General features: G+C 44.1%; 1 protein-coding gene and 2 long non-coding RNA genes across 6 annotated transcripts; 1 reads left to right on the top strand and 2 right to left on the bottom strand.

Moving 5' to 3' along the window:
* Positions 1 to 6,645: 6,645 nt before the first annotated feature.
* LOC126997648 (uncharacterized) lies at positions 6,646 to 13,269 on the top strand. 4 transcript variants are annotated; one of them, XM_050858868.1, is made up of 7 exons: positions 6,650 to 7,023; positions 7,189 to 7,287; positions 7,434 to 7,541; positions 7,702 to 7,794; positions 8,012 to 8,119; positions 8,408 to 8,488; positions 13,029 to 13,269. In XM_050858868.1, the coding sequence occupies exons 1-6, from the start codon at positions 6,686 to 6,688 to the stop codon at positions 8,451 to 8,453; spliced, it is 792 nt and encodes a 263-aa protein (XP_050714825.1). In that variant the 5' UTR covers positions 6,650 to 6,685; the 3' UTR covers positions 8,454 to 8,488; positions 13,029 to 13,269. The 4 variants fall into 4 exon arrangements, with proteins under 4 accessions (XP_050714827.1, XP_050714825.1, XP_050714824.1 ...); XM_050858870.1 differs by lacking the exons at positions 7,189 to 7,287; positions 7,434 to 7,541; positions 7,702 to 7,794; positions 8,012 to 8,119; positions 8,408 to 8,488 and adding exons at positions 11,663 to 11,761; positions 11,908 to 12,015; positions 12,176 to 12,268; positions 12,486 to 12,593 and having other exon boundaries at positions 6,646 to 7,023; positions 12,949 to 13,269; XM_050858867.1 differs by lacking the exon at positions 13,029 to 13,269 and having other exon boundaries at positions 8,408 to 8,731.
* Positions 6,711 to 11,501, bottom strand: LOC126997649 (uncharacterized). The gene is made up of 2 exons (XR_007752241.1): positions 11,358 to 11,501; positions 6,711 to 6,883 (listed from the first exon to the last, which is right to left on the bottom strand). It is a non-coding gene; the product is annotated as an uncharacterized LOC126997649 (long non-coding RNA).
* Positions 13,084 to 19,503, bottom strand: LOC126997651 (uncharacterized). The gene is made up of 3 exons (XR_007752242.1): positions 18,816 to 19,503; positions 15,540 to 15,600; positions 13,084 to 15,096 (listed from the first exon to the last, which is right to left on the bottom strand). It is a non-coding gene; the product is annotated as an uncharacterized LOC126997651 (long non-coding RNA).
* Positions 19,504 to 21,407: the final 1,904 nt, after the last annotated feature.

Below are 21,407 nucleotides of genomic sequence, written 5' to 3'. Positions count from 1 at the left end.
GTGTTGGCTAAATCTGGAGTGAGGGCAATGCAGGGGAGGTGGAGGCGGTGCAGAAGGCAGGAGCAGAGACGTATAAATGTGAATAGATGTAATGAAGGGCGTGGGGTGAAGGTGGTAGTGTGTTTCCCTAATCTTTTTTCAGCAACACTTGACGAGAGAATAACACAGGGGGAGGCGGGGGAAGGGAGGGGCGAGGGTGGTATAGCAGGCAGGAGAAGTGACTAACAAACAGTATACGAGGAGCAAAGACGTATAGGAGTGAATAAATGTAATGAAGGGCGTGGGGTGCAAGTGGTAGTGTGTTTCCGTAATCTTTTTCATCAACACTTACAGAGAGAATAACATAGGGGGGGCGAGAGTGGCATAGCAGGCAGGAGAAGCTACTAACACTGTACGAGGAGATGTAGATGTGTATGGTTGGCTCAGGTGCAAGTGAAAGTTGATGTACCTTTGTAGGGGATTATGATGGTGAAAGGCTAACACCGGGAATAGACGAGGAGGCGGAGGTAGTCTAGGAAGCAGGAACTATAGTGAACATGATGGTATGGTAAGATTTCTGAGTGCATCGAGGGGTAAGGATAAGGCATGTGGAAAAGGGTGACGGTAGTTTGTAGAGCACGTTGGGTAGAGTATCAATGTATGAGTGAAGGGATAGCACGGGAGGGCTAGAAGGAGAGGAGGGGACAGGAGGAACCAGGTGATAAGCATAAGAAAGCGTCTAGACAACACCACAAGTGCTCGTGAAAGTGTACGAGTAGTTGGTTATCAATCAGCTGATTTAGAAGTCTCCCTCACTTGCCGCTCGCCGGACACTACTTGTTTCTGTGCCGTGCTCCTAAAACAAGAGTATTTATATTCGGTTTGGATGGTTGTGGCCAATTTTACGAAACTACAAGAAAAACGTCTAATGAATAATAGAAATTCGACGTTTTCATACAAAATATAAGGAGCATCAGATTGATCCATTCTAATTTTCCCGTCGGGTATAAATCCATACAGATCCTCAGGTTTTACAAAAGCAGATAGCCTTTATAACATTTGGAAGACGTTTCTGTAATATCACATAATAATTCGTTTCCAGGGCAGGACGGACAGATGGCACCCAACCCCCATCGCTACTCCGCGGTTCTTCATTACCAAACGAGAAAAAAACTTTGGTAAGGTCGTACGCGATAACCCACACGAGGTGGCCCTGAAATCAAGAGCCCCGGGTGAATACCCTGCCGCGAACATAAAGGCCAAGGCCTCGGTGAAGAGCGTCAGATTAAATGATCCGTGACGCATGTATGACTCCCTTTCGTACCCTGGTCCTCACGTAGTAAACGAAGATTGGAGTACGAAAATTGTATCCACTGCCATCTATATATAATTACGATACACGATAGGCATTTTCCTCACTCCCAAAAAGAGCATAAGGCTTTCCATGATAACTGTGTAGATAGTTACAAAGCACTAGAGTACAGACATCCCGCGAGGAGAGGAAACAATTTCCCGTCACAGGCTGAAGAAGCAAGACAAGATAGACACCAACATTGAGCAACGTCCCTTGAGGCTACCCCCGGGAGCGAGGTCCAACACAGCGTTGTCACCCACCACCACCACCACCACCACGTTCACCAGCCTCCTGCTGTGCGAGGGAAGTGAACGAGAGACATGCATACAGGTAGAGATATGTGAAGGTGCTAATTTATATCGTGTATGTTAAGAGCAGGATGAATGATCTTAATGTGACAGATGCCTACTATACAGCTTGAGAGGGTGATTGCTAAGTGACCTAAGCCTTTATCTCTCCAAGGCCACGTTATCTCCTGTATAAGAGTAACATAAGACTGGTGGGTAGCGAAAGTGCTCACCCGTTCACTGTTCAAGTTAAGCAAGACTCAATACCTTTAAATACGGCTTCCTTCTCTTTCTTCAGCTATCGCTCTTTATCGAATATATGGATTTTCTTCGTAGCGCAGAAAAAAACTGAAAATATTTGTAGTTAATCATATCTTAGTATAGTGTTATTTACATTTAACGTCAAATACTAAAATAAATAGCTAGAGTTCACGCATGCACAATTCACTCACAATTCACTCAAAGCCCACGAAGACGAAAACGCCCCACTCAATCCCAGTCCATTCCAAAACAATTATATGCAGTTCCTACAAAGAGGGAAAAAAGTGTAGGACAGCCCTCACATAGACTACCATCATATCATCGCAAAATAGGAAAAAAGTTAAAAAATGGGAAAGAAAGTGCACCCAATCAAGAATCTCGAACCTCACTCGGGTAGCCAAAGCACGTAGTGAGGCATGTGGTAGCAATCTATGGACTAATTGCCTCTCGCCGTCATCCCGCTCGAGGACTTGACGGACAGAATAACCGACGACTTCAAGCACAGCATCAGATAAGAAAACAAGGTGTAGTTACGTACACTGAGGTAGGTCATGAGGAAAGCAAGTACTAGGCGGGTATTTGCTTGATGTATAAGAGGAAGTCGGAAAGGAGAAGAGAGCAGAGAGGAAGTAAATAATGTAGGCAAAAAGAGATAATCGGAGGAGAACAAGGAGAGACGGAGGAAAGAAAACACGGGAAAATAAGAGAAGAGAGTAGATCATGTAGACAAGACGGAAGGAAATGAAGTAAGAGAAGACGGAAGGGATATACACCAAAAAAATCATGGAGAAACAAAGAAAAGGAGAGCATTTGAAGGTAGACGCATAAAAGGGGGATCATGCAGACCACCAGTCACTTGAACACACCTGACTGCCTCTCCCCAGGTGACTCTGCACTCAGCGACCCGACACTAGAGCAGCCGAGACGAGGAGGAACCTGCTCCCAACCACTGCTGCTTCCGACGCGCTCACACAAAAAGGCAAGCAGGAAAATGGTGAAGACAATTTGAAAAGTCGCCTTGTTTCTTTGTTTGTGTGAGTGGGTGTGGGATAGGTGGTGACGGACATACACTCCACGACCCTTGAAGTTTAAAAAATTTCGATAACTTTCAGGTGGAGGCCGATGGGACACTTTCTCAAGCTTGCATCCCTGCCTCTTATACCTAGCATTTCTTGGGTATAGTACCGTGTTGTGGCCTGCATTGTAAGGTGACCCTCTCCTGTAGCACTCATCTGTGGCGCCAGAGAGTGAGGCAATTTGAGTTCATTTATAAGCTTATCATCATGCTTCTTCTGGTGTGAGTCCCGCTTTCTAGGGTTTTAAATCAATAAGCTATAAATGCAGTGTTTTCAGGATGGGATGAACACTGGTGATTATTAAGCCAGCGACGTGTAGCAAGGTTCCTTTTCCCTTGTTCTCCTTCCTGCTCGGCTCATAACCCAAACCCGTCGTAGCAGGAGACTAAAAATAACAAATGACAAAAAACGTGTAACAAGAAACCTGTTGCTATAAGCTGCACATAAAAAGGTCCGCGCAAACAAAGGAAATAAAACTCCGCTATTCACGTCAAACATAAAAAGGCGACTCGTATGATTAGTTACTTAAGGGTTCGGACGCTTTCTAAAATACACGAGCCATAAATCTACACGGCGCTGCAGGAGGATGAAGCAGCATGATGGGAATGGATAATGAGGAAGACAGTGACGGAGGGCGATGGGAGAAAGGGAGGAAGAGGAACGTATAGATGAGGTAAAGTGCTGCAGAGAAGATAGATGGACGCGAGAGGTTAATACGTAAAGGGTGAAGGAGATGGAAGGGTAAAAAGAAAGATGGAGGGAAGAGATAGAGGAAGAGAAACGTGGGAATGGAGTAGAGAGGAAATGAAGGAACGAGAGAGGACAAAACGAGAAGAATGCATGTGAGAGAGAGAGAGAGAGAGAGAGAGAGAGAGAGAGAGAGAGAGAGAGAGAGAGAGAGAGAGAGAGAGAGAGAGAGAGAGAGAGAGAGAGAGAGAGAGAAACCTTCTATCCCTTTCCTCTCCCCTCCTCCCCCGCCCCCCTTGATAGCAACCCGCAGTTAGGCAAGGTGTCTTCTGAGCAGTCGGATAACCAGTTTCAAGATGACGATGCACTGCCAACCCTCACCACCACCACCATTACCACCATCACCACCACGCACCGTAACGACCACCGCATCTACACCAGAAGAAGCAGATAACCAACGTCCTTTTTCCTGCCTTTAAACAAGAGACGAAGGACGGAAACCAAGGAGGAGCTTCAAGCAGTTAACAATGGCAGGGCAGAGAACACCTGACGATCAAGCTTGTTTTGGTGATGGCGTAAGAAAAACAAAGAATGTGTAATGGTTTTCTTGCGACCATTCCACTGGCTTCTGACCACGCCACGGCACAACGCCTCACTGCCTGACAAATTGCAATGTTTCCTCCTTACCCTCCACTCTCTACCCTTCAGCGGCGGACGGACACCCCGAGGCAAGTCTTGACGCTAGCCTTGCCGCCTCGACGCTGTGCTCGCCAGAACTTGCCCTCTTCAAACGACCCACACAAGATTTCCTCTCTGATCTTTACAGAAGACGACCTATAGGCAAGATTTTCTCTGTCCCGCCCAGAGAAAGGAAATACCGGAGTCCCATACCAGTCTGCGTACTGATCTTACAGGCTTCTGCACTTTAAGAACCGTGTAAGATGGTGTAAAACTTTAGGTATATCAATAATAATACCTGTCTGTCTGTCTCTATATACGCCTACGCTTGCATCTCGCTGGCTGCATTAAGATGTCTATCCAAGAATCAGGAAAACCGAAAACTGATGAGGTGGAGTGACAGCTTGATAGTAGACAAGTAGGTATGATGGAGAGACGAGGATACGAGTTACAGGAAGGGAACACACACACACACACACACACACAGCCAAGAATCAGGCTTGTTCAAGTGGTGGTGGTGTGAGATTCATCCCCTTAGAAGGCCAGGCATGTTCAAGCTTAGGATTTAAAGGTATAGTGAACCGCAGGTGTTCATACGAGACAATTAAGATTAAAATATTAATGTTCGTTCATGCTGGGAGTGCATAAAATTAGTTAAACACCTGTAAATAATGGTAAACACTTTTGCATCTCTCTCTCTCTCTCTCTCTCTCTCTCTCTCTCTCTCTCTCTCTCTCTCTCTCTCCATATCAGCTTATTCTTTTATTCGAGGTCTACCCTGAAACTCCATCGTTCTCTTCGCCTTGGGTTCGAAAGAAAACGTTCATTGATAAACTTCTCTAAAACAAAGACATATGCTTTTGTACTGTACCATTCAAAATATTGCCGAGGAATGTTGGTGTGCCTCTAGTGTGTGTGTGTGTGTGTGTGTGTGTGTGTGTGTGTGTGTGTGTAATAGTTGACAATAGTACGTACACAAGCGTAAAGCATAAAAAACACTCGCAGTAAACATTTAAAAATCCATAAAGATTAAGCATCAAAAGCTTAACACCTGATGAACTTTAATTAACAGCCATGTATTTTACTTACTACTAGTGATAACCAACAATACCATTATATTTCCCATTTATAACTGTTATGCCTAAAAGGTGTAGTATTTGGCAAGAAAATCAGGGAAAACAGGTGACAGTTATAGCGATGTCGTGTCAAGTGGAAGCTTTGAAAAGGAGCAAAAAAAAAAAAAGACTGGAAACCCCGAGCATTAAATCCGACTCGTGCTTCTCTACAAAACTTCCCGCTCCTGACATGGCATTCGCGGGAAGTCCAGTGCCATGTGCCGCTCAGTCACGCACCAGCCCCCCTCCGACCCGCCAAGGTCACGACCCACCGTGCTTCCCAAACAATGGCCGGGACGCCCAAACATGCCATTATAAGACAAGCCAGGATATATAAAAAAAAATAAAAAATAGTCAGCCACTCCCGTCATCACTGCATGAGCCTATACGAGCACCTTCAAAGACCTGGCCCGTCACTTCATGCTGGTGGTAATGCTCCCCCTCTCAAGGTTATAATAAAAAAATGAAAAGGACGATATCATATAAAATAAATTGCTTACGGAGTGCTTAAATTAGAGGAAATTTTTCAAATGGAGGCATGACGGAATTTGAATATGAATCAAATACAAAAGTAAACTTCGATTTAGTGAAACGAGCCACGGAGAGCAGCAAGGACCATACCTCCGTCGGCAGCTTCGTCCTCCCATCCTCTTTTAATTAACAAGACACCTGTAAGGAATGATCAGAGAAACACCAGTAATCGTCGACATACCGACTTGGTCGGCTAGATTTCGATCGCCGATAGAGTCGGTCTGTCGCCCACCCTACTACGGGCCCTTGCCTTTAGAAAGGGCCCGTGCTCCCTTCTGTAGGGAGGGAGCACGTTTCCCCTAGTAATACTGGGAGATAAATCTTTATAAGAAAAAAAGGAATGACCACAATCACCACCGATTCATCGACATTTGCGCCAGCAAATGAATTAATTATCCTTACTAACTGCCCACTGTCGCTCAGGGGACAGTGAGAAACACCATACACGTAAAAAGAAAAAGCTCGTGCAACTTACATGTGGCATCTAATGAAAACTAAGCAGCGGGAGATCCTTGTTGCATTGGTTGCAGTCTCGGGAACCCCGGAACGCGGTGCCACTTATCCCGTGACACCCCCACACAGTGCCAAGAGCCACCCACCCCTCAAGGCCAAGAGCCCGACGTGCTTCCCACGGCACGGGCGGGATGCCCGACTTTGGTGTATATAAGGCGAGGCTAAGGAGTCACTGCCATCACTGTCCTCACTGGCGGAGTCAACATGAACACCTCCACACTCCTGGGCCGTCCCCTCCTGCTGGTGGTGGTGCTCGCGGTGTCCTGGGCCGCGGCTGTTCCTCTGCAAGCTGTCTCAGGGAAGGAAGACCTTAGAGAAGATCCCGAGACCTTCTTGAGACAGCACCCGTCTATCGCAAGAGAACTTTACCCAGACCTGCTGAACGCAGCCTCTGAAGTCAACCTCATCTTGAACCGTGACGTTGCGCAGGGCGTGTTGAGGAATTACTTGGCCGAGGAGGAAATACAGCCCGAGGAGGAGCACGTGAGGAGGAGGAGGGACACGACTCTGTCCGGGAGTGTTGATCACCAGGTTACTCCCAAGTAAGTAGCTTGAATTATTTATCAGTCTTTAACAGAGAATATAACACACTGCTTCACTTCACAAAATGTATCTTTAATAAGCAGCAGTCACACCATAGTTAGTGATCCTGTTCCACACACGGCTAACCTAACCCTCCGTCTGCCTCTCCTCCCGTGTCTCTGCAGCAGCCAGTCCATCACTGCCACTGGCACTGCTGAAAGGGCTTTTACTGAAAATCACTCCATCTACGGCACAGGCAGTGCCACCAGGACCAACGTCAACGAGTAAGTCTTACCAGTATTCATATCTTTCACCCGATTTGTATTTCCTATTTCTGTCCGTCACATAAACACCTTCATTCTTCACTGTTGCTGTGTTTCATACGCCGCCATAAATGTACGTCATTACTCATCAGTCTAATCCTCGCCAGTCTGGGAGGCTTCAACACCTACGGTCTCGGAGGAGGATACATCTACTCGCCCAACGATAACACCGACGTGCGCGCTGGCGCCCACAGGGTCTTCCACCCCAACGGCGGGTGAGCTCAGCGAGATTGAATCTAATTGTTTATAATCGTGCCTTGTGACAGTTTGATTACATCCAGAATTCTTACAGTTTATAAATTATGTCTGTGTTTAACTTGAATGCTCGTATAAGCATCAGGAAAATAAACTAAATAACATGTGGTTTTCAAACAGCACCACCACTGGCGTCTCGGGCACTCTGGAACACTCATGGGACAACAACCACTCGGTCAGCGCCGGCCTCGAGGCCAACAGACACGACAACGGGTGAGTTTATTGGTAACCATCTCTCCCTTCCACCTTCCTTTTCAAAGCTTTCACACCAGTCCCTTGCATACTCTACCTGGACAATGGGGAAGATTTCTCCTCGTCACAAATGGCGATACAATAACGCTCCCTGTCGCGTCTCGGTCTGTCCCTGCCCAGACTCTCGCCCGGCCAGGAACACAAGCGGTTAATCACCCTTCCTCCTCCTCTCCACCAGGTTTAACACCTTCAACACCCAACGTGGCGAAGTAAGCTACAACTATTCGCCCAACAGGGACACAACCCTCAGCATCGACGCCCACAGGTCCTACACCCCCTTCGGCAGGTGAGCTTATCTCCACGCTCCACAGCTTACGCATGTAGAGAAAATAAACTTGCTTGTATCATTTGTAATACTAGTCTTCCGTGCTTTATGTGTGTAATTATTTACTGGGCTTATTTCAATTTCACCTTTTTGTAGTACCAAAACAAAATTTACTATTTAAAAAAAAGCTTAATGTCATTTTACTGAAGAACTATAAAGACGGGCAAGTTTCTATCACTGAATAACGAAGATTATTCTTTTAAATATCTTCTTAATCTAATGTTCTTGTTTCTTTTATTTCTTTTCCAGGGACAATGGATTCGGACTCAACTTCATCCACAGGTTCGGCGGATAAGGTGCAGGTTACAACAACAAGGGCATGGCTACTGTATGGTGACGGCATAACAAGCAGACTTTCTAGAAGAGACTCCTTCACCAGACAGAGCGAATTCACCCGTGAAATTATTCGTCTCCCAAGCCACGCCCACGCAAGCACACCATCCACATACAACAGGCTGCCGTTGATCTCTTGTCCTTCACCCACGTCTTGTGTTCACCCAATATGATCAGAATGTAATTTCTTACATTAGCAAAAACTGTTGTGCTCTATAATAAATTATATATTTTCATTTACATATTCTTTTCAATACCACTGGGAGTATAATGAGATGCAGAGGCAGTGCAATATACACTTGGTCGATGTTCTTTTGAAATCTTCCCCTGAACTTATTTGTTACCCTGCGGTGGGAGCTGCCCCTTCTGAGGGTCAGCAGTGTACAACTTAATTGTATGTATTTTCACCAGCCAGCAACAAAAGAAGTATGGTATTTTTTAGTTTGGTGTGTGAAAAATTTATGGAAAGGGGAAAAGAGAAGAACAGCTATCATATTTTACCTCGTGAGGATGAAAATTTGATTTTTCTTTAAATGTCCGCAGATTTACCTAGTTTGACTGAGTTCTAGTGCACAGGACCTGAGCTTTCTTTGTAGCATCCTGTCTCTATACACACACATTTCCTGCTTTTTTTTTTCTTAACGAGTTGAAATATACAGAAAAATCAGCTACACTTGCAGGGTCCTGACTTGAGTCTAAACTGATCAACTTTCAGCTTTAAACTAATTTAAGTTATGGGATTTTCTACCTCTGTCCAGATTATTCCACTGCTCAAAGCATCGATTGGAAAAGCTGTATTTCTTGATTTAAGCATCTTGTCTTTTCAACTTACTTTAATGTCCTCCAGTTGCTCCCCCATCCTATACACACAGAATTCCCTAATCACATCCATAAAACTCCCCTTCAGTCATAAGTGCTCAACTAGCCGACCATATTGTGTGTGTGTGTGTGTGTGTGTGTGTGTGTGTGTGTGTGTGTGTGTGTGTGTGTGTGTGTGTGTGTGTGTGTGATTTTATAAAACAGTGAAGGGTATTACCAGCCCTGTTGCCACTGGGGGTCTATGGAAGCCTAACACCCACAAAAAAAATCATTAGGCCCCCGATAAGTTTTTCCCTTAGCAGCATATAAGAATGCTTGAATGCGTTACTCTAGTAGAAAGATGCGTGGCAAGAAAACCATAATAATGTACAGCCCTCTATGATAGAAGGCCCCCCAACTTTTCAGTCCCAGCTACGGATCTGGGTTATACAACTAAACTTTTTGTACGTACAAACAACTCCACTCCTGTATGTGTGGAGAGACCGGAGGCTTTTTTGATAAACACCTGCTAACACTTCACTAAAAAATTATGTGATAAGCTACACTGTTTATCCCGTTCAAGAAGCCTGTCATAAAACTTGAAGAAAACTAACGAAGCATGAAACAACTGTATGATCAACGCTAGAAAAATAAATGTATCTGAGAAGCAACTCATCGTATTTCCCCGTCATGAGAAAAAAAATATTTATGTTTGTGTGGTGTTGGGACCACATTGATTGACCTTGGCACTTTCTAACTTTTGATCTGACACATTTGACAAATCAGCTAAGGTGTAACTGAAGCTAAGAAGATTAAAGAATGCACTTACATGCGTTATATGATTTTTATTATATGAGATTACATTCCAATAACCTCCATGAGCTTTTATACAAATCAAGAAACTAACTAACTAACGAGGAACAACGCAGAGAGCGTATCACTTCACTCACTCACCGCCTCCACCCCTGACGGTCTCCCCGAGCAAGCTTCAATGAATAACTCAGGTCCCTCCTTACAGGATCAATCGACTTGCCGCAACCATGAGTTATGTGGGCGTCCCCTTGGTCTCCTCCACTCAGGGTTGTCTTTTACAGTAACAACCCTGTGAGCAAAGATTGATGTGTGGGAGGCATGCCATTTGTCTATATGGCTGAAGTTGGCGTTCACGGACTACGACAGTAACAGGGCTCAACTCAGTTTCATTTAGTAGCCGATGGTTCAACACGAAGTCATTCCAGTGATATCCCATGATCCTGCGGAGACACTTAATAAATTAAGAAAGTGTTCTTATAATGGAAAATAACTATCCTTTCAAATAAATTGGCATTTTGCCTATCCGTCAATCATGTAGCCTATGTATATAAAAAACAATTATCCCAAAAGTCCACGCAGGGGTTGTCGTACCTAATATTTCTTCCATGGCATGCGTGATTTCCGTTTATTTAGTCGTACAGATGTGCACATGTTAGCAAGCACAGCACTATTGTTTGTTGACCAATCAGCGGTCCCAATCAGCAGAGGGAATCTGAAGAGCAAATTAATTTATTATCCCTACTAACTGCCCACTGACGCTCAGGGGACAGTGAGAAACACCATACACGTAAAAAGAAAAAGCTCGTGCAACTTACCTGTGGCATCTAATCAAAACTAAGCAGCGAGAGATCCTTGTTGCATTGGTGGCAGTCTCGGGAAGCCCGGAACGCGGTGCCACTTGTGCCGTGAAACCCCCACACAGTGCCAAGAGCCACCCACCCCTCAAGGCCAAGAGCCCGACGTGCTTCCCACGGCACGGGCGGGATGCCCGACTTTGGTGTATATAAGGCGAGGCTAAGGAGTCACTGCCATCACTGTCCTCACTGACGGATTCAACATGAACACCTCCACACTCCTCGGCCGTCCCCTCCTGCTGGTGGTGGTGCTCGCGGTGTCCTGGGCCGCCGCTGTTCCTCTGCAAGCTGTCTCAGGGAAGGAAGACCTTAGAGAAGATCCCGAGACCTTCTTGAGGCAGCACCCGTCTATTGCACGAGAACTTTACCCAGACCTGCTGAACGCAGCCTCTGAAGTCAACCTCATCTTGAACCGTGACGTTGCGCAGGGCGTGTTGAGGAAATACTTGGCCGAGGAGGAAATACAGCCCGAGGAGGAGCACGTGAGGAGGAGGAGGGACACGACTCTGTCCGGGAGTGTTGATCACCAGGTTACTCCCAAGTAAGTAGCTTGAATTATTTATCAGTCTTTAACAGAGAATATAACACACTGCTTCACTTCACAAAATGTATCTTTAAAAAGCAGCAGTCACACCATAGTTAGTGATCCTGTTCCACACACGCCTAACCTAACCCTCCGTCTGCCTCTCCTCCCGTGTCTCTGCAGCGGGCAGTCTATCACTGCCACTGGCACCGCTGAAAGGGCTTTTACCGAAAATCACTCCATCTACGGCACAGGCAGTGCCACCAGGACCAACGTCAACGGGTAAGTCTTACCAGTATTCATATCTTTCATCCTCTTTGTATTTCCTATTTCTGTCCGTCACATAAACACCTTCATTCTTCACTGTTGCTGTGTTTCATACGCCGCCATGAATGTACGTCATTACTCATCAGTCTAATCCTCGCCAGCCTGGGAGGCTTCAACACCTACGGTCTCGGAGGAGGATACATCTACTCGCCCAACGATAACACCGACGTGCGCGCTGGCGCCCACAGGGTCTTCCACCCCAACGGCGGGTGAGCTCAGCGAGATTGAACCTAATTGTTTATAATCGTGCCTTGTGACAGTTTGATTACATCCAGAATTCTTACAGTTTATAAATTATGTCTGTGTTTAACTTGAATGCTCGTATAAGTATCAGGAAAATAAACTAAATAATATGTGGTTTTCAAACAGCACCACCACTGGCGTCTCGGGCACTCTGGAACATTCATGGGACAACAACCACTCGGTCAGCGCCGGCCTCGAGGCCAACAGACACGACAACGGGTGAGTTTATTGGTAACCATCTCTCCCTTCCACCTTCCTGTTCAAAGCTTTCACACCAGTCCCTTGCATACTCTACCTGGACAATGGGGAAGATTTCTCCTCGTCACAAATGGCGATACAATAACGCTCCCTGTCGCGTCTCGGTCTGTCCCTGCCCAGACTCTCGCCCGGCCAAGAACACAATCAGTTAATCACCCTTCCTCTTCCTCTCCACCAGGTTTAACACCGTCAACACCCAAAGCGCCGGATTAAGCTACAACTATTCGCCCAACAGGGACACAACCCTCAGCATCGACGCCCACAGGTCCTACACCCCCTTCGGCAGGTGAGCTTATCTCCACGCTCCACAGCTTACGCATGTAGAGAAAATAAACTTGCTTGTATACCAATTGTAATACTAGTCTATCGTGCTTTCTGTTGGTAATTATTTACTGAACTGATTTAAATCTTTCACCCTTTTTGTAATAGCAAAAAAAATTAACCATTTAAACAAATACGTAAGCTTTACGAGTTAGTTTTACTGAATAACTATAAAGACAGGCAAGTTTCTATCACTGAATAACGAAGATTCGTCTTTTATATATCTTCCTGATCCTTCTCCTTTGTTGTTTTACTTGCAACAATAAACTATCAATCAACCAATCAATCTAATGTTCTTGTTTCCTTAATTTCTTTTCCAGGGACAATAGATTCGGACTCAACTTCATCCACAGGTTCGGCGGATAAGGTGCAGGTTACAACAAGGTCATGGCTACTGTATGGTGACGGCATAACAAGCAGACTTTGTAGAAGAGACTCCTTCACTAGACGAAGTGAATTCACCCGTGAAATTATTCGTCTCCCAAGCCACGCCCACGCAAGCAAACCATCCACATACAACAGGCTGCCGTTGATCTCTTGTCCTTCACCCACGTCTTGTGTTCACCCAATATGATCAGAATGTCATTTCTTACATTAACAAAGACTGTTGTGCTCTATAATAAATTATATATTTTCATTTACATATTCTTTTCAATACCACTGGGAGTATAACGAGATGCAGAGGCAGTGTAATGTACACTTGGCTGATGTTCTTTTGAAATCTTCCCCTGAACTTGTTACCCAGCAGTGGGAGCTGCCCCCTCTGACGGTCAGCAGTGTACAACTTCATTTTATGTATTTTCACCAGCCTGCAACATAAGCAGTATGGTATTTTTCAGTTTGGTGTGTGAAATTTTTATGAAAGAGGAAAAGAAAAGAATGGCTATCATAGTTTACCTCATGAGGATGAAAATTTGTTTTTTTTAAATGTCCATAGATTTACCTAATCTGACTGAGGTGTAGTGCACAGGACCTGAGCTTTGTTTGTAGTGTCCTGTCTCTATACACACACATTTCCTGCCTTATTACTTGTAACTAGTTGTGTGTGATATAAAGAAAATCAGCTACACTTGCAAGGTCCTGGCTCTTCTTAATTGATCAATTTTTAGCTTTAAACTAATTCAAGTTTTAGTATTTTCAACCTCTTTGTCCAGGCTGTTTCACTGTCCAATACATCTATTGGAAAAGCTGCATTCCTTATTATCTTTCAAGCATCTTGTCTTTTTCAACTCCCTTTTATGTCCTGGATCTGGATACATGATGCGCAGGGCACCCGTACAGGTGCATAACACCTCCAGTTACTCCCCAATCCTAAACAGATTTCCCTAAATAACTCCGTAAGACTCCCCTTCAGTTCTAAATGCTCAACTAGCCAACCATATTAATTGTGTGTTTATGTGTGTGTGTATGATTTTATAAAACAGTGTTGGGTATTACTAGGTCTGTTGCTGCTGGGGGTCTATGGGGGGGCCTAACTCTCACAAAAATCTCATTATCCCCCCTAAAAGTTCTTCACTTAGAAGCATCTTGACTGTGTTATTCAAGTAGAATCACGCGTGGAAAGAAAAGTATACTAATGTACAGCCCCGTTATAATAGACGGCCTGCCAACTTTTCAGTCCCAGCTACTTATCTAGGTTATAAAACTAAATTTTATGTACATACAAACAACTCCACTCTTCCTGTATGTGTGGATGGATGGAGGGCTTTCTTAATAAACAGCTGCAACCACTTCACTAAAAAAAGACGTGATAAGCTACACTGTTTATTCCGTTCAAGAAGCCTGTCGTAAAACCTGAAGAAACCTAGTGAAGAATGAAACAACTATATGATCAAAGCTAGAAAAATAAGCGAAGTATCTGAAAAGCAAGTCATTGTTTTTTCCCATCATAAAAAAAATCATTTATGTTTTTGTGGTGTTGGGACCACATTGATTGTCCTTGGCACTTTTCTGACTTTTCATCTGACAAATTTAATTTGTCAGATCAGTTATATCATGGTATAACTGAACCTAAGAAGATTAAAGAATGCATTTGCATGTTTTATGTATATGATATTTATTACCTATAAGAGATTACATTCCATTAACCTCCATGAGCCTTGATACAAATTAAGAAACTAACTGACTAACAAGGAACATACGCAGAGGATGTATCACCTCACTCACTCGATGCCTCCACTCCAGACGGTTTCCCTGAGGAAGCTTTAATGTATAACTCAAGTCCCTCCTTACAGGATCAATCAACTTGCCACAGCCATGAGTTACGTGGGCATCCCCTTGGTCTCCTCCACTCAGGGTTGTCTTGTACAGAAACAACCCTATGAGCAAGATTGATGTGCGGGAGGCATGCCATTTGTCCATATAGCTGAAGTTGGCATTCACGGACTAAGATGGTAGCAGGCCTCAACTTGGTTTCATTATGTAGTCACCGGTTCAACGCGAAGTCATTCCAGTGATATCCCATGATCCTGCGGAGACAATAAATTAAGAAAGTGTTCTAATAATGGAGAGTACTAGCCGTGTAAATAAATTGGCATTTTGTCTATACGTTAATCATATGAAGCATGTATATAATAAACAGTTATCCCATAAGCTGCTATCTCATCCATGGCATGCATAATTTTCATTTATTTACCCTGGGTACATGTGTATATGTTAGGAAGCGCGGCACTATTGTCTGTTGACCAATCAGTGGTGCCGATCTGCAGAGGGAGGGGGAGGCAGGCCCATCCAAAAATGACAGTCCCGGCACGCAACAAGAAAAAATTGCCAAGCATGAGTAAATCCACGAGGAAGTTGCCAGACAAATTCGGTTTGGCACTAAAGGGTTAACGGTACCTTAGAGTGCACTATAGGCACTAGTTGTGCCTAAGCCTACTTCCTAGCCAAACAAACGGCACATTTCATTTACCTTATCACAATATGCACGTGACAATGCTGAGGTCCCTCGATGAAGTGTGCAAAGTACTTACCTGTAAATAGAAATGCAAGGATTACTTATGTTGATCTGATTCTGTAGTAATATTTCTTTGCATGGATAATAATGGACTCACAGAGTGTTTAAACCATTCTTATTAAAACTTAGAGCAGCTTATCCAAAGAAAAGGGTTCCACTGTTATTCAGGCCTAATCACACATATTAATCAGGAGTATATAATAATGAACAAAAAATAATGTCTTGGCTTATCACAAGTACAATTCAGTGGAGCTGAGGCCCATTGTAGTTAAATGACTTATTGGTTTTACTGTGGTTATAGTAGAACTAAAAGTCCTACAACTAGAAACTAAAATTTGAGGATAGTGGGGCAGAAAGAGTGAGTGGGGGCCACACAGCTGTGCACACACTCTCCAGATTCGGTGCTATTCCAAAAACTTTCAACCTTTTCTGCAATACACAGTTTAGATATTATACAGAAGGGCTGGGCATATACCAGCACACAATTATTACTTACAGCTTCACCTAAATCTTGGCTCACTGTGAATTGCTGTGCCTTCTACCATCCAGAAAAAAAAAAAAAATAATATATCTAATAGGAGGGGGCAAAGCTCCCCTTTAGAAGATTAACCTGGTAGCAGCGAGGATCATGTTTCTTAAAGGTCCCTCTAAGTGAGAAAATTGAGAAAAAATCATCACTCGTGCAAACCATTTCATAATACCGTATATATCAACGTATTTGTGATCAGTTTATGCATCATCTATTTTTGGGGGTTTATGTCATGGCAAAAATTTGGCCCGCTGCTGGTCCTACACGGTAAAGCCACAAATTTGGCCCGTCGCTGTTACTGGGTTAAATTAAGTCTCGTTCAGTTAGATTAAACTGCTGGGGGGGTCGAGGGAGGATGATCCCCCCAGAGAAGGTCATTAGGTCTCATTTGGTTAGATAATAATAGCAGGTAGGTGAGGGAGGGCAAAACCCCCCGTGTAGAAGGTTAAGTTAGATTCTGTCTGGTTAAATTAAAATAATGGGGGGGAAAGGGGAGTACACAGGCCACCCATAGTTTAGGTTAGGCTACAATTGCTAGGTATAATTAATTCCAATAAATATGATTAGATAAATGGAATAGACCACCCAGGCATCTTGTATTTTTACCCACAGTTTACAACAATGAGTTGTTTGTTTAATAAGCATGTGCAGCAACTTTGAAAATGAAAACCAAGTTATCAAGAATTCACAAAGCACATGAAAGGGTGTAAGAGGCTAAGTCCTAGGGAGTGACAGGACTTGGGGGGGGCACAGCTCCCCTGCCCTCCTCTGACTGTTGACCTCCGTAAATGTCAACACAGGAAGGTAACACGTGATTCACACTTCATCTTACGAAAGAAAATCAAATAGGAATTCATTCAGGTGAGTAAATTAATTAAACAGCTGACCTTTACTTAAACATGACCTTGAGTGAAATACTATCAGCGGTGTAATGCCAGGTTAGGTTAGGTTAATCTGGTAGCAGCGATGGGCCAAATTTGTGGCTTTACCATGTACCAGCAATGGGCCAAATTTTTGCCATGATGTAAACCCCCCAAAATAGATGATGCATTAACTGATCACAAATGCATTGATATATATTATGAAATGGTTTGCTTGACTGATGATTTTTTTTCTAATCTTTCTCGCTTAGAGGGGCCTTTAAGAAACATGATCCCCGCAGCTACCGGGTTAAGAACAGAATGCGGAAATCTAACGGACGGAGGGAGACACACTTAATTACTTACAATACTTATACCCACTTTTGTGATTCTGTGTAGCTACATTCCATACTTAACCTAACTTAACCTGGCAACAGGACTCCTGTCAGCCCGCCAATACAACTTCTGGCGAGCCTTCCTGCAGGAGTCTGGCCGGCCTATTATAGCAGACCCATAATTTTACCAGATTTGTATGGGGGGGCTGGAGGGCATCACAGGTTCATGAGTTAGGGGGGGGAGGGAGGCAAGCAAAAAAAAAAAGTTACCCTGCATGGTGGGGTAAACTCTGAAAAATAAGCACTTTTAGGGGCATTTTAAGGCCTATATCGAAAACTTCAAAGGGGTTAAATCCCCCCCCCTCACCTGTGTCCCTCCAGAAATTACGCCCCTGCCAAGAAAACAAAAAACAACATAATTTCTCCTCTTCCCAATAACAGCCACATCAAAATAACAAAAAAGAACAGGAGAAAAAATATATAATGAAAATAAATCAAAAAGTCACACTCGAAACATATCTTAGCCCAGTAGCAGCGACGGGCCAAATTTGTGGCTTCACCGTGCAGCAGCGACAGGCCAAATTTGTGCCATGATATAAACCCCCCAAAATAGATGATACATAATCTGATCACAAATGCTGGGATATATTATGAAATGGTTTGTGTAAGGGGTGACTTTTTCTCATTTTACTCGCTTGGGGAGACCATTTAGAAACATGATCCCCGCTGCTACCGGGTTAACAGCAGTTCACAGTGAGCGAGCAACAGTTAGCGAACCTTTTTTTTTTGGTAATACTTTCTAAGAAGTCCGCCTCCCCCTCCGCCACTCCAGCCCCCCCCTACCCTCCAAGACAAGCCTGGGGAACTGTGAGGAGCTGAGATTTGGGGGGGGATTCCAAAATCACTGAAAAATGGGCTTTCAAAATTTCCAAAGATAAATCCCTAAATGAAGGAAAATTCCCTAGTCTTGAAGGTAAGGAAAGTCCAAACTTTATAACCTAACAGCCCCCCTCACCCCCCTGCTAACCAAGGGGGGCTGCGCCCCCCTCTGGACCCCCCCACAAGTATGATGCGCCAGAAAATCGTTTTTTTTTTTTTTGGTGGGGAGCTTATTTAAACTACTCCAACCGAAATTTACAACCTGCTAACAAGAGGGCTTCACCCCCCTCAACCCCCCTCCTAACCAAGGGGGGGCTGTGCCCCCCCTGGACCCCCCTACATGTAGGGAGTTTTCCTTAATTTAGGGTTTTTTCTGGGGAAATTTTGGAAGCCCATTTTTAAGTGATTTTTATCTTCCCCCCCCAAATCCCAGTTCCCCATAGTTCACCAGGCTTGTCTTGGGGAGTAGGGGGGGGCTGAAGTGGCGGAGGGGGAGGCGGACTTCTTAGAAAGTATTACTTTTTTTTACATCTTTGAGTTGCTCTGTGTGCTGTAAAAAAATAAATAAATAAATAAAAACATTGACAGCAACACAGCCCCCCTTAGACAATGGAACCTTAATTCTTACCTGTATCGCCTCGTGGGTCCTCCTCCTCCTCTTGGTCCCTTCTGCTGGTCCACACACTGCTTTTCAATGGCGTTACACTGTCTGTCGTCAGTGCAATACACTGGTGCACTCGATCCGTCCCTGCAATGGCTCCTGTTCATGTCAGGACCTCACTTACTTCACCCTCGTACGCCTCTTTACCGCACTCTACACCATAATGGGCTGACTCAGTGATTTCCTTCCCTGTAAACTATCCGTCCATAACCTACTGAGGTGTTTAAAAGCGTCTTGTGTTGAAATATAAGCCAAATACACCATCCCACTGAAACGGCCACTGGTGGACTAGACAAGCCTCCCGCTATTTTCTAATGTTCAACTGTCAGCCACATTTATTTCACTCTCATATGCCTCTTTACCGCACTCTACACGATAATGGGATGACTCAATGATGCTATTCCTTTTATATTATCCATCCATAACCTCCTGGAGTGTTGAAAAGCTTTCTCTGTTGAAATATAAGCGAAATAAATTTATCACAGTCCCCCATTAAAAGTCATAGCAGACGACAATGTGGCTAAGTGGATTTTCCTCATAATCTGCTGTATATACACCATTGGCAATTATTATAAGCGAACTCACTGCTTTTCAACTAATAATCTATACGTGCATAGCCTATTGATGGGCTCATGCCACTCGTGTCTCAACATATCAGGGAAAATAATACAACCATAACACTCATCCAGATGCTCCCCCAGACGAGAATGGCCACCCTGAGTCTCTTGTCAAACTGCCCTAATAGCAAGTTACAGGCAATTATGGGCCGCCTTTTGTAACTCATTAATTATATTTTCGTAATCTATTATCGTAACTGCATGCCTCATGTGACGATATATTGGGGAGATAACAGCCAAGGAGGAAAATATGGCGGACGGAAGGCGACTAGGGCCAGCTGGTGCGGTGGTATGCCAGCTGTCTACACATGGCAGTAAACAGACGTTCATTTCCTAAAAGATGATGACTAAAACTTGTCTCTAAGCATACATTTCAAGTTAATAAGATAATATGTGTTTGTTTATATGCAGGGATTACGAATACCGCAAGATTTTGATCATGTTTTCTCACTTATGTGGCAAAAGGCTTCAAATGACGTCATATAAAGCTAACAAAGTCTTTTAAATATGTTCAGCACCTCTGAAAAAAATAGAAATCCACCTTTAGTCATTCTCATTCGGTTACAGCGATGCACGGTAATTCTTAAAAGAGGAATCTACCATATCATACACGAGGAAAACTCCGTAAATCGCACGTATGAAGGTTGGACTGCCCAGTTTGACATTTCAGAAGGGAGAATGGGGTAGGATGGTGACGGTGGTGATGGTGATGATAGTGGGAGTATCAATAAAACTAGATACATTAACATACACTCTTAGAACAACTATTTCCCAAGGCCACAAAGGAGTTGAATCGGATTATCGTAAGTAGAATATTTAGTTTCTTGTTCACGATACAGAAAGAAGCCTTGTCAAACTATCACTAGCCTCATAAAACTACCCATGGAAATACTAACACAACAACCTAGAATATCCTTCTTTCTTTCAGTCCAAAAGTCACTTAATAGGTTATTCCTCTGCTCAATCTGAATATGTGAATATCAGCCGTAAATAGATAACATAAAAATGGCCAGGAACACAATATTAGCGCTGTGAACGTTACGAAAGTCATGGGAGAGCCTAGAATTGCTGTCTTGGCGGTTTATATAGTTTCCAGGCGAGGGTAAATTGAGAGGAAAGGAAGTATGGGTCGGTGTAGTCTGAGTATCTATGTAAATCAACTTGTGGGGGCGGTGAAATGAGGCTGTGGTGGGCCAGTCTGGATGCATCGGGCGGGCGGGCGGGGTGGAGCTGGATAAGGAGGAGGGGGCTTGACTGAGGAAGAAAGGAACGTAATGGTAATGCCAGAACTCACGGCGAGGATCAATTTGTGTTCTTTTGAAGTAATATTGCATCAAGGCGGGTTTTCAATGCGATTCGTTATGTAAACTCGTGACATGCAGGAGGAAGGGGAGGGAGGGAGTCCACATCATAATGTCAATGCAGGAATTAGCCAGTGATTCAGCTTTGAGGCGGAGATGAAGACGTTTGTGGGAAAAAGGCGAGTCTGTCTGTGAGGAAGACTAATTGGGGGGAGTAATTACTGATGGGATCCCGTTTATCGCAGTTGGAGGGGATATATAACCCAGCAGGGGAAGCTAAGAGAGCCCAGGGTGTTCAAAGAAGAGGAAATGGGGATCAGTATATTCGCATACTACCGTGAGATAATACTGAGTTACGTACCGTGTTGCTTAGGACTCTTGATACCCACCACTCTCTTGTTGTATCAGTTTTCTTGGCTAGTAACGAAAGAAATGGTTTTGTCATAGTATTGTTAAGTGACAGTTACCTCTCATGCATAACCTACTCGTCAGTCTGTCTGGGGTCGGCATTCTTAGAAGCTTCCGTCTCTCACGTCACCTATTTCCGAAGGCCAAAAAAGAGATCAATCGGGTTCTCATAAGTGTTTTCGTAGGTTCATGGTACAGAAGACGGATCAAACTACCACCAGGATCATAAAACT

The sequence above is a fragment of the Eriocheir sinensis genome, chromosome 12, assembly GCF_024679095.1.
Source record: "Eriocheir sinensis breed Jianghai 21 chromosome 12, ASM2467909v1, whole genome shotgun sequence".
Lineage (NCBI taxonomy): Eukaryota > Metazoa > Arthropoda > Malacostraca > Decapoda > Varunidae > Eriocheir > Eriocheir sinensis.
The sequence above is the reverse complement of the archived record's forward strand: the minus strand, read 5'-3'. Positions and strand labels throughout refer to the sequence as shown.

Excerpts from the sequence above, each read along its gene's own strand:
- LOC126997648 (XM_050858870.1), top strand. The coding sequence starts at position 6,686 with ATGAACACCTCCACACTCCTGGGCCGTCCCCTCCTGCTGGTGGTGGTG. Across the intron at positions 12,016-12,175 it reads GTCTTCCACCCCAACGGCGG|CACCACCACTGGCGTCTCGG; the intron begins GTGAGCTCAGCG and ends GTTTTCAAACAG. Across the intron at positions 12,269-12,485 it reads GCCAACAGACACGACAACGG|GTTTAACACCGTCAACACCC; the intron begins GTGAGTTTATTG and ends CCTCTCCACCAG.